Source organism: Ambystoma mexicanum, chromosome 2q (genome assembly GCF_040938575.1).
Source record: "Ambystoma mexicanum isolate Mex_15411 chromosome 2q, UKY_AmexF1_1, whole genome shotgun sequence".
NCBI lineage: Eukaryota > Metazoa > Chordata > Amphibia > Caudata > Ambystomatidae > Ambystoma > Ambystoma mexicanum.
The window spans coordinates 218,115,111-218,127,892 of record NC_090924.1 but is presented as its reverse complement, the minus strand read 5'-3'; the positions used below and the strand labels follow the sequence as shown (position 1 = coordinate 218,127,892).

The window sequence follows — 12,782 nt, the reverse complement described above, 5'->3', positions numbered from 1 at the left end:
CAGACATGGATGGCCGAAAACTGGCTCTGCCTTAACAGTGAAAAGACTGAACTCCTTATCATGGGTTCTCCGGCTACAATCAAAAAAATGGGATCCCAATATGACTCCTTTCTCATTGACAACTCCCGCATCCCAGTATCCCAGTCAGTCAAAACTTTGGAAGTATACCTGGACTCAAACCTCACGATGACAAGACAGGTGAATGCAATTTCATCAGCGGCAGCCTACCACTCCAAATTTATCACTGCCGCCAGGCCCTTCCTTACGCAACAAAACTCCCTCACCAACAAAACTCCCTCACCATCGCCAGAGCAATCATAGGATTGCGCCTAGACTACTGCAACGCACGCCTACTAGGCACGTCAGCAAGGAACATCAAGAAACTTCAAACAATGCAGAACAATGCCCTTAGAGCAGCCACCGGGGTCTCTAAAAGAGACCACATCTCGGCCACCAGGAAATCTGTCCAATGGTTACCCATCAAAGAACGTATCCTCTTTAGGTTCCTGGCACTTACCCACAAATGTCTCTATGACACAGCACCTCGCTACCTCGCGCAAAGATTCTTTGTGCCCCCATCAATCAGACCCGCCAGATCCAGCCATACCAACCGACTCTCCATTCCTAAAAGCCACAGGATTAGAGCAGGCGGCTCGAGCTTCCCAGTTCTAGCAGCTACCAACTGGAACCTGTTACCTCCCTCTATTAGAGGCATTGAATCCCACACGGTCTTCAGAAAATCAATAAAAACCATGCTGTTCCTGTAAACCGCCACAATGACTGTACTACATGTATTCACCATTTGTTCCTGCTCGTCATGCCACATGTAAGGCATTCGACTACTGTAACATTGCATTGTATTGACTAATGTGTAACCGGTGCATCAACCCCACTTGCTGTAACTAAGTCACATTCTAACAGCGCCTTGATGCCTCTGGGCTGCTAGGCGCTTTACAAATACAAAAATAAAAATAAATAAATACAGTTTCTCCTCTAGGATCAAATCTGATTTAAAAAGAGTCTTGAGGGAGCAGCAAAAGGAAAAATTATTATCCATCGCACAAAGAGAAAATGGAGGGCATTCCAAGCCTGCTGCAGCAACGGTAAACGCACTGCCACCTAGCTGGGAGTATTTTATCCGGGGGACCCGAATTGTTAGCGATGATTAAGAGCGAAGTGCTCTGGAGGGAACAGCAGAGAATTTCTACTGGAGCTATTCAGCTCCAAGTTTGTAAAAAGCTCTGTGGACAATGCATAGAGATTTAAACACCATATGCTTTTCGAAAGGAAGTCAATGCAGCTGACATAGAAAGAAAGGAAGCCATATGAGAACGAAAAGGAGGATGAAGCACAACTCTAACAGCCATATTCTGCAATAGCTGGTGTCGAAGAATCAAGTAGGCAGGCTGAGCCAGATAGAGGGCATTACAGTAGTCGACATCATTTGTAAATAGAGCAGAGACAAGGGGAGTGTGGAATTGAGAGGGAATGTAAGGCAATACCTTACAAAGGGTTCCTAAATTAAGGTGGCCAGCATGACAGGGGATGAGTGGTGTAAGTCTGCTTCACAGAGGCTTAGTGTCAGAGGCAGCGCAGGACACAAGGAGGTAGACAAGCCACCTCTCTGAGCACCTCTGCCCCGACCGCTGTTAGAACAGCACTTTTGATGCCTTAACGATGGCGCTGGATCTCTGCACCTCTCGGCATAAGAGGCGAAGGGACAAAAATCACTACCGCTGCCCCTGGAGGTCGCGGGTTGCTGTTGCTGTACCGCCAAGCCTAGAGACCTGGCAGTCGCTTTAGAGGGCTGGAACCTTTGAAGGTATCCACCAGCCTTAGACCCAAATAAATTGTTGCCATCAAATAGTATATCCAGGAGCTTAGCTTTGCCAGGGTGTCTGTGGTAAAACCGGAGTTCCTAAGCCAAGACTATCTCTGCAATACTGTCTCCGTGGCCATAATCCTGACCAACAGTAAGCAGAGTCCAACCCAGACTGGAGGATCTGACGAGAAGCTTATTTGCTGTTATTCACAAAGCCCTCGAAACCTTCACAGATTTCTCCTTCTGGGATATGTTCGGCAGCCTTGGAAATGGTTGACCAAAGGTCTAAAGAAAACTTGGCCAGGGCGTCGGAGGCATTGATGGCTCTCAAGCCCAGGCTAGCTGAACTAACAACGTTTCTTCCCCAGGCATTAAGTATATTACCCTGTCCGGAGAGACAAAAGGAAGACTTAATGTTGGCCATAGCCGCCTGGACCACAAGGCTTTCAGGGGGAAGAATGTGTCGACAATAACAAAGGGCCAGATTGTGCTGGCCTATAGGTCTTTGCCAGATCATGGTAAATGATCAGGAACGAGGCCGATTTGGTCCACGGTTCCAAAACTGGACCATCCACCATCGGGTTAAAGAGTAGGAGGGCCTCCTTTGAGGTCAATTGTTCAAGAAATCTGTTAACTCGTACTTCACCTTGGGCCTAGAAGGGGACGTTCGTACCCACCACTTAGCCATCAAGTGCTGGAAAGTGGATAGAGGTTTTCCCGGGGTCAGAGCAGGGAGCATGTCCAAATTTGGAAAAGTGTCCAACCCACTTGAATCCTGCTGGTCAGCTGTGAGGTCTTGCAAGTTACCATCAACTCTGTAAAATTCATGAGGGAAGTCCCAGACCTCCTAGGGGCCAAAGGGTTCCATCACAAAGGGAATGGGGTCACCCTCAAGTCCTCCATTTACGACATAAAAGTCACCCTCATCATAAATGTCCTCCACATTCAGGACATAAAAGCACCCCCGTAGGCAGTGCGGCAGAAACCCGAGGAACCTCAGGTCGGCTGGCACCAGAGGTGCCATTGAGGAAAGATTTTGAGCCAGAAGCCTGACATCAGACTATGTAGCCCTGTGTGAAAGGTCCCCACCTGGCACATGGACTAGCTGACAGTCACTGGAATACCCTTGTCTAGTGCAGCTCTCCCTCTTTCTTTGGACACAATTTGAGGCCTTCCCTAAACTCTTGAGAAGGAAGCCAAGCATACAGGCGCGGTTGTCTCTATAGAAACACTGCTCCTAGATTCTTTTTAAGTTGCCAGAGTAGCTATGATTCCACTGTGATGAGTGCCCTTGCCATTCACACATGACAAGTTGGGAGTAACCGTGAAATCCTCTGACACTGCCCCAGGTCAGGCATGTTGTTGTGGCTGCACCGGGGCCCTTGCCGACCCCCAACATCTGCTAACACAATCAAGCAGGGACTTCTGTGACAAATGGAACAATCAATTTCAATGAAGAGTAAGCAGCATGTTTACATTATTCAAGGTTATGTTCTTTTCCGAGAGTAAACAGCTGATTAGGTTCAATTACTCATCATGACTTTGCATTTTATGTCATAATGTGTTACTGAAAATTAGCAGGTCATGGTTAGGCAGGAGACCTTTCCCTTAATCACGTAAAACAAACACATACCATTATTATTTGAAAAATAACAATTGTTAAATGAAGGTTGATGTTTAAATCAAGGCTGCATTATCACAAACTGTGGTTTTTGATTCAGTGAATATCAGGTTGTCAAATTAACAGTAGTGTCAAAGCAGTCGAGGTGTGGGTGTGTTTACCAACCAATATATTTAACGTGTCTATAGCCCAGCAGTAACATAGGTTGTTAGCAACTCATGTGCTATGCTCTGCATGATTATTGTTATATATATGGCAGTAGTCATTCAACCTTAGATTGTAACCCTTTTGCCCAACCCCCAGTCAGTCACTTACAAGAGCGTAGGGGTGGTGCTGGAATATGTGCCATTCAATGGCATTCTCCACTGCTCAGCTTCCCTTGACTAACAATAGAGGCACTGCGTGTCAAAATGACGAAAACATTTGGTGAATCATTGATCGCCCACAAAGTGGTGTGACATACCCACAGTACTACCACAATCACTGATAAGGTGTAGTGGTGTTGGAGTGGCAGCAGTGGGGACATGTCCCCACCGGTGAATGGTGCCAGTGGCTAAGGATGCAATGTTTGCAGAGGTGCTTGTGCAGGTTGAGAGGGCGGGAGACTGAGGGTTGTGTGAGGGGTCAGAAACGAGAGACCGGCACAAGGTTGTTGTATTCTTAAGTAAAGACATTTTTATTCAATAAAAGTGGGTTGGAAAAACACCTCTGTAGCCCTATTCTAAAGAGGATCTACCTAGAAACTAAAACTAAGGATCTGTCTGTGTCAGGATGTCAGTAACTGAACAAACAACAAAAGGTGCAAGGAAATGACTTTAACTTGATGTTAGAAAAAGTGTTCAAAACCAAAAGTGCAATAATTACTCAGACAAAAATGTTCTCCAAAGGTAAACACCCTTGGGTCCAGAAGGTGGTCCCCTTCCCATGGATTCTTAAACAGGATGGCCAAATGTCTCTTTAGCCAACAGGTCCTTGGCGTCTTCAAAGGACTCAAAGTTCCTGTTCAAGCAAAATGTTTTGTAATAGTCTTTCTGTAAAGGTTCTTGTATCTTGGCAGATTACCTGGTGTACACCCCTGCCAGGAATCTTTATACAATTATCAGCTGCCTGGTGTACTCACCTGCTAGTACTTCTCTCTAGGATTCTCAGATCACCTCGTGTACTCTCCTGCCAGGAATCTTTTTACCATTTCAACTGCCTGATATACTCGCCTGCCAGGACTTATGTTTTTACAGTTCCTTGTTATACTACAATAGCATATACCATGTGGTGTTTGGTACATCCATCTGTGGTAATATTTTACTCAAACATGCTTGCTCTGGGACTGTGGAGTGAAAGCTGACTATTGGGATAAGGTGGTCAAACGGGTAGTGCTCTCAAAAATATCATTGGCTCAAAAGATGGCCCATAATCAAAAATATATATAAACAATATGTTTAAACAAAGTCCCTATGTAAAGTTTTGAGCAAATGAAGCACAAACTCAAAAATGTGAAGCACTAGGAGGCATCCATTTTGTGAAATGGATGAGCCTCCTGTGATTCTGTTAAACTCTGCCCTTTCGGCACTAATGAAGCAAAAGCCAGCCAGCTGTAATAAACAAAAGCTACCACTGGGTGGCTTTTGCTTCATTGGTGCCGGAGACCAGAGAATGAAGGTAGGAAAGCTGCATCTAGGTAAGTGCTTATTTCTTTTTTTAAATAAGCACTGCAAATATAAAAGCTGCGGTTTTCTTTCTAAGTTTTCCGGGATGGAAGAGCCCGGAAAACTTAGAAAGAAAACCACAGCTTTTAAAACGTTGTATTTATGTTTACAGTGTCTTCAGCTTTGAGTACCCTGTGCTCCAAGCTGAAGCTACCGCAAACATAAATACAACAATGTTGTATTTAAAAACGCTTCAGTTTTCTTTCAAAGTTTCTCACGCTCCTCTGAGCCGCGGGAGCCCAGGAGACTCAAAGTGAAAGCCGCTGCAGGCAGAAACACAACACGGTTGTGTTTCGGAATGCCATGGTATTTCTCACTATGGCGGCTTTCGCTTGGAGTCTCCTGGGCTCCCCCAACCCTGAGGGAGCCCAGGAAACTCCAAGCGAAAGCCGCCTCAGGGAGAAATACAACGTTGTTGTATTTGTAAATGCTGCGGTATTTGCAAATACAACAATGCCGTTATTCTGACAGATTCCACGCGAAAGCCGCCGCTGTCAGAAATACAACGTTCTTGTATTTACAATTTCCGTGGTTTTCCAACCACAGCAATCACAAATACAACAACATTGTATTTGTAATTGCTGCACCTTTGCTTTTTGTCTTCATTTTACATTTTCTGTGCTTCCCTGGGCTTGGGGAGCACCGAAAACGTAAAATGAAAGTGAAGGCAGCCTCCTCAGCTCATGTTGAGTTCTGCTCTGGCTGCAGTAAGCAAAAGTTCCAGTAGGGGGCTTTTGCTGCTTGTTTAGTGCCGACAGGGCAGAGCTTAACATGAGCTGAGGAGGCTGCCTGAAATGGCAAAATGGATGCTCCCATGTAAACGCTTTGAGCCTCGTTTGCTCAAAAGTTTACATAGGAACTTTCATTCAAAATATGTTTAATGTATGTTTTGGATTATTGCCCATCTTTTAAAAGCAATAATATTTTTGAGCGCACTACTCCTTTAAAATAGAACAAATAGAACAAAGAGGAAAAAGAGAAAACACAGGGAGGTACAAAAAGAGTGTGGAAAAGTAATCAAGCTGGGGTAAAAAAATAAGAGTAAGAGAAAGTAAGAAAAAGGACAGATTTTGCAAAAGTTGTATAACGGAAAATAACAAGAGCGAGATGGTGTTGCCAGGGAGAGGGGATTCAGTAGAAGTCCCTGTGACAACAAATAGAAGGTCTATGAAACCAAAAAGCAAGCAGAAAGTGTAGAAAACTATTCAAGTTAGCAAAAGAAACCCTAAAAAGCTATTCTGACATAACACATACATTACTCACTGACAGTGCAAATAGTGGCCAATATGGATACAGGTAGAAAAGAAACAAATTATGTTAATAAAAAAGGAAAATAAATCCACTTTTCCATAATGAAAAAACATTTACCTCAGGAGCACGGTATGCGATGCACTGCAAAATCCAATCTATGGCTGGAGAGTACAGCGTGAGGTACAATGGAATCTCCACACACTGCACAACAAGCTGGTTCTGGACTGTGTCTCCATGAACCTGGACAGAAACAAGGTGCAATCATCACTGTATCACAGTATGATGGAAACAGGGTTTATTACATACTGATGTTCTTCGTGCTTTACAGTGCATTTGCTAAACAAAACTTTTTAAAGAAAGATTATGCAAACATTGCCCTCCCCTCTTTGAATGTCCCCACAACAACAAAAACATAGATCGATACCTATCATATAACACGTTATTACCTTTCCATGATTTTGGAATGCTGGCTGAGCAGGCAGCAGGCTGAGACAGGAGCTCCTGTCTCCCTGATGTCAGATAATATGTTGATACAATGAATTCAAAGAAAAAGATTGATTCACTTGAAAACCCTGCCTCTAAGAAGACCAAGACTGACATGGAAGACACTCCCAACATCCAAGACATCTACATGTTGTTGTTAAAGGTCTCCCAGGATGTTGAAGAGATGAAGGCTTCCTTTGCTGACATGAATGTTAAGGTGATCAACCTGGACAACAGGGTTGGGCAGCTAGAGAGAAATTCAGCAGGTTTACTGTTGAGATTTCTGGGAGCTATAGAGCATACAACGAGCTAAGAAAAGAGATGGAAGACTTAAAGGTTAAAAGTTTGATGCTGGACCTGAAATCTAGAAGCCAGAACCTTAGACCTATGGGCCTTTCAGAAGATGTAACTGCAGAGGGACAATTGGAGACCTCCCTAGTCAAAATATTGACAGAAATATATGCTCATGTTCCCTTTCACCAGGCAATTTGGATTATGCCTTCAGAGTGGGAAGGCTGGACAGCACTAGGCCAAGACAGATTTTAATGGTGTTCAGCAAGTCTATGCAAAGGAGAAAGTACTTAAAGCAGCAAGGGAAAGAGGCCAAGTATTCTACAAAAAATCTAGACTGGCAATATTTCCAGAGTATCCTAGGGAGCTGGTAGAGAAAAGTAAACTCTTTCAGGAAGTCAAGAGACTAGCTAAAGAAAAGGAGATAAAGCTTATCCTTGTCGCACCTGCAATTCTAAAATTATATTTTGCAACTCGTCTGAAAACCCAGAGGAGGCAAAGATCTGGATTATGGGCTATAAAATCCCTGTTATCAGCATTTAAGGGGTATTCAGATTAGGGTCATTGGTGTAAAGTTCCTTGAATTTATATATGAATAGACTTTTTCACAACACAATAGCTTTAACTTACATTACATTAGGCTGTTTTATCTTCTTATTTGGGTATAATTAGAATGATTTATAATTTAATTCATTTTTAGAAATGGGGCCCAGTAACGAATTAGAACGCACGTTAGTTTATTTTGAAACATGCATGTTTTCATTCGTATTGAAAGGAAGTTTATGGCATTTCCTCTAACCAGCGTAATGCTGTATTCGTGATGTATTGTATTCACATCTCCGGAATGGTTTCTGGTTCCGCGTGTTGTGTGGGGTGGAGCTTGTATTGCCTTGGGGGATAGCTATCTCAGTTCGTACCGACCATCGCTGGGGTTGCCGTCGCTATAGCAGCTCAAGGTACTACGTGTGAGGTCAGTTGTAAACATGTGCCGTGACAGATCTTTGTTGTTGTTATGTACGATTGCTCCATAACCCGTGAAATAAAAACGCTTTAATCTAGTTCTGCCAAGCAGAATGCTGATAGGTTTAATAAAATATTGGATATCGATTTTTCTGTCCACCCCTTCAGCCTGAACCCGTACTGGCCTTAACAGACAACATTATTGGGGTTGTGCGTGTGCTGCGCTACCTGTCCTGGATACTGAATGGGGGGGGCCGGATGGGTGTCCCTGAATACTATTTCCATCAAAATCTAAATGCAGTATTAGGCTGATGCCCTTCGTTAACCTTTCGGTGTGCACAGCGCTTCCGACCTTAACACCAATTCAGGCTGATTATTATTAACGTACTTTTTCAAAAAGAAAAAAAGCCTGCAAAGTATTATTATAGTACAAAAGGGTTGGGAGTAGCGCAGATGTGGCAGCACGCAACAACTATGGGGATAGATTCACGACCCCCGCTTCATCTCCTTGTTATTTAGTGTGCTTCACCCGTATATCATCAGCCGTGCCCCAGGGGGGTCCTCGAACATCTGCCGCCCAGAGGAGTCACCACAAAATGAAGTGCCTAGTGTTGCCCACACATGCTGCAGTAAGTGCTTGCCGCCCTGTCTTCAGCCTTGTTCAGTCTCTTTTCTTGACCTGTCTTTGCAAAGTGCTTTGTAGTAGCACTATAATTGACACATGGCCTCTACACTCTTTCTGTTTATAAACGTCAGTCCTTCGTTTCTTGGCATAATCTGATCTTTGCCCAATGGCACGTGTCAGTTCTCTAATTTTCCCCAATGACCATCATTGCTTAAAACATGTTTACTTCCCAATAGCAGTCTACATCTTGTGTTAATGTAGCTCCTACATTAAGGATCTGTTGTTACAACGCTGTTTAGGGAAATCTGCTGTTTAACCATAAAGTAAATTTAATAGACACAGGGACTTGAGGAAGGTGATTATTTCCCATACCTCGCATAGCTAAGAAGGGAAACACAAACCACCTTTTACTTTTCTACCCGATGGCTGAGGCTGCGGATTAGCGCCGTCTATCACTACTTAGTGAAAAGGTAGGGGGCATCAAAGGGGCTAAGCAATGCATTAATGAATCCTTCGTAAATGTTGTATACCCGTTCTGATGCGCAAAGGCAAATTTGGAAACAGGGAGCTTTTTTCCGGACATCAGAATCATGCAGCATCTCCTTGGGCGGGGGTCTGCAACCTGTAGCTTTCCGATTGTCTTGTACTCAGACCCCCAGGATTCCTCATCATTGACTATGCTAGCTAGGGCAGATGGAAATTCTAGTATAAGCCCATGTAATACGAGCTACAATATGCAGAATTTTGCCATCACACACTGAACCTTCAATCTTACACTGATGACACTGCGAGACATACACATTTCGTTGAGAACCGTGCAGAAGCAGTTGGTAGTGGGTGAAACCAGGATTAGCTCTCTTTGTTTTTGATTGAATAGTTTGCCAAACAATCTATTCATGTACTGGAATCTTATCATTTAGTCTAGTCAAAGCTGCATTTAAAATTGGTATTTAGTGTGTATATGTTTTACTGTAAACAATTGGGCGCCATGTCACAATTCAATTACTTTGCGGCACTTTGTGGAAACCGTAAAGAGAAATTCTAGTGAAATAGGCACATTGAGGAATGCACCATAACGCACTGATATTGCTGCACTCGAAGTGTTTTCTTGCATGAGATGGGGGTTATTGCTAGGAAAGCGTCATTAAGACCAATCCAGACATCTGACCCAAACAGCGTTGATGCGGTAGAGGCGGTGGGATAGGACGCCTATTGATATAAATAATAATTATGGTATTTGTATGCACTGGCTCCAAGCTCTCAATGGTTTTATATGGTTTTATATGGGTTTGTTTTTTTAAACAGGTATTTTGTTACACAATCTTTCGTTCAGTTGACGTCACCAGGTTATTATGGCTGGGGTTAGACTTCAGGTGGATATCAGTGACAACGACATTGGGGGAGCTAGCTACATTTATCCATTGGGGGTTGTCACGTAACATAATATCTAACCGACTTCTATCAAGATTTAGAACCCTAGTGGAGAAAATTATGCACAGCATACTGACCATATTAATAAGGCAAGTGATGTATTGGTTTACCAATTTACTCTGCTGGCATTTCTAGTACAAAAATGCTGATGGCTGAGAAAATGTCCGGTGTCATACAGTATAATCCAGGGCGATAAATTAAAGAGTTTTTACATGCGTGACATCGACGGGCCTTGGAAGAGGAATGTATACCAGATTAAGTTTCTTAAAACCCATTTACTAGGATTAGTAATCAGCCTTCTATACAGCATGTTTTCAGATATTTACTACTAGAGGTTTATATTCATTTATAACCTCGCGGCACAACCTTAGCTGAGGTTGACGGAAGCTCGCTAAGGAGATATATATATATATATATTCAAAGAAGGGGAGAGTGATTCCATCTCTCCCCAGGGGGATAGCATTGAAAGCAGTGGAGAAAAAAACGCCAGTAAAGATACTTTCCTTCAATCAAAAGGACCCAGACAAATAAGGCATAGACTCCTTATAGTATCCAGTTTTATTGGGCATCAGCCAACAGTTAAAAAAGCATGGTACAACTTGTTTCGCAGCTGTCTTGCTGCTTGATCACGTACAAACAAGTGCTTGGCAATTCATGTATATATACACAAGCATTTAGCCAGTCTCTATGGTTCATGGTACAAGTTGTCCTTTTTTTGCTTTCTTACACCCTCATATGTAGTGCATGGGTTGACAAATGGTAAAACACGGTGGCCATTTTGGAAGTTGCATTTATCCCACTATTACAATGTTTCTATTGGTTTTTTAGCAGTAAGATGATGACACATTCCTGCTACTTTATACGAGTAATGGATTTGGGGTTCTCTTTACATACTGGATAACCTTAATCATGTAGCAATTAATTGCCGTTGTTTTACATTACACACAGGTATATTCCAGTTAATCTACCTTCGACCCCAAATTCAGCTGGGATTGTGTTCATCTTAGTGATGTTCACCATTTTGTAAAATTTGCATTGTGGGATTCAGTGTTAAAAGGCAAACTGCAGCGGGCATGATGAAACAATGGCATAATCCATAGTAAATTAGTCCATGCTTCTAATATACAGTGCAAAATTGCTAGTTCTGACTATGGATATAGACCCAGGGACGGCCTAAAAAGATATGCTAGTAAACATTCTACATTTTATAAAGTGCATATTGCCAACTTTTGCCACAAGGTGCACAGTGCTTTAAAGTGCATAGAGCATTAAAGTGCATCTTTTGGTTTCAAATACCTAAAGTGCATAGTGCTAGAATGTTACTGCTTATTATATAAAAATGGCTTTGCCCGGGTTTCGTAATATCTGCACATAATTCCCCAAGTTGGAATACTGAATGCATCCACATATGCCAACTGCCACCGTTGTTCTGGATATTAAAAGAGGACAATCTTCACCATAAAAGTAACCATGCAACAATGTCTTACAACGGACAACCATGAAATAGAGACTGAACACGAAATCCTCACCCAAGTGAGTACAAAATATTACAATATGCATACACAAATAAAGTTAAAAAGACTTAATGTGACAACATTGCACGTCTTCACCCAAAAAGATGTATAAATATTTTTGGCTGACTACAAAGGGCATTGTCCATAGTAAATAGAAGTAAAATTAGAATTGTAATGTATATGGATCAATGCTCAATGTAGCAGCCAAACAGAGACCAGAGAGGAGCAACAGGCAATCATTTAACTTTTCATTCTGTTAACTCAAGTTCCTAGAAAGGTATGCAACTCCTCATCAAGATGATGTCCTCTTGGTTTCTTTGATTCGAAATCTAAAATAAGTTTTGTCTCCTTTTGGCACAGTTCCAATTCTCTGTTTCCTCCACGAGGGTTGGCTGTAATGTGGTGTAATCCCAACAATCTCAAACAGTCCAGTTTGCCCTGATGTACATCCTTAAAGTGAACTGCCATTGGGTAAGATGGATCAACGTTTTTCATGGCTCTCATGTGCTGTAGAATTCTAAATTTCAATTTCCCAATGGTACTACCAATGTACCAGAGGTTGCAGGAACATAAAAGTCCATAGACCACAAACTCTGTATTGCACGTGATATGACTCTGCAATTCCACCAAATGTCCTGTTACAGGATGTATATAATTCCTTCTGTTCAGGGCAAACTTGCAATGTTTGCATTTAGTACATTTAAAAAAAACCACTGATGTTTGTATTCAGCCAAGAACTGTTGTTTGAAAGTTTACATATGGGGGGCAAAAAACTGCTGACCAATGAATCTCTGATGGAGAGAGATTTCCTAAAGGTAATATTGACACGTTCCTTAAGGACTGGCGATAATACTTCATCTGATTGCAGTACATGCCAATGTCGATGCAATATTCTTCGAATGACTTTGGCATGAGTTCCATACGTAAGAATAAGCCTGGTTTCGTCATCTTGTTCTTTAGCCTCTAGTGCCCTATTCGTTGAAAGTAAGGTGGTTCGATTCAAATTGCGGGCTTTCAAATAGGCTCTCTCCAGAATGGCTTTCTTCTCTTTGTTTAACGAAATGAGTAGCTGTAAATTTAC

At 42.5% G+C, this 12,782-nt stretch overlaps 1 protein-coding gene across 3 annotated transcripts in view; it reads right to left on the bottom strand.

Annotated features, from left to right (window-relative positions):
- VPS35L (VPS35 endosomal protein sorting factor like) overlaps nucleotides 1–12,782 on the bottom strand; it is a 1,734,364-nt gene that overhangs the window by 907,971 nt on the left and 813,611 nt on the right. For all 3 annotated transcript variants that reach the window (XM_069647157.1, XM_069647156.1, XM_069647158.1), the window contains exon 14: nucleotides 6,515–6,637. In XM_069647157.1, the coding sequence (XP_069503258.1) occupies nucleotides 6,515–6,637 (123 nt within the window). The remainder of the gene's footprint in view (nucleotides 1–6,514; nucleotides 6,638–12,782) is intronic.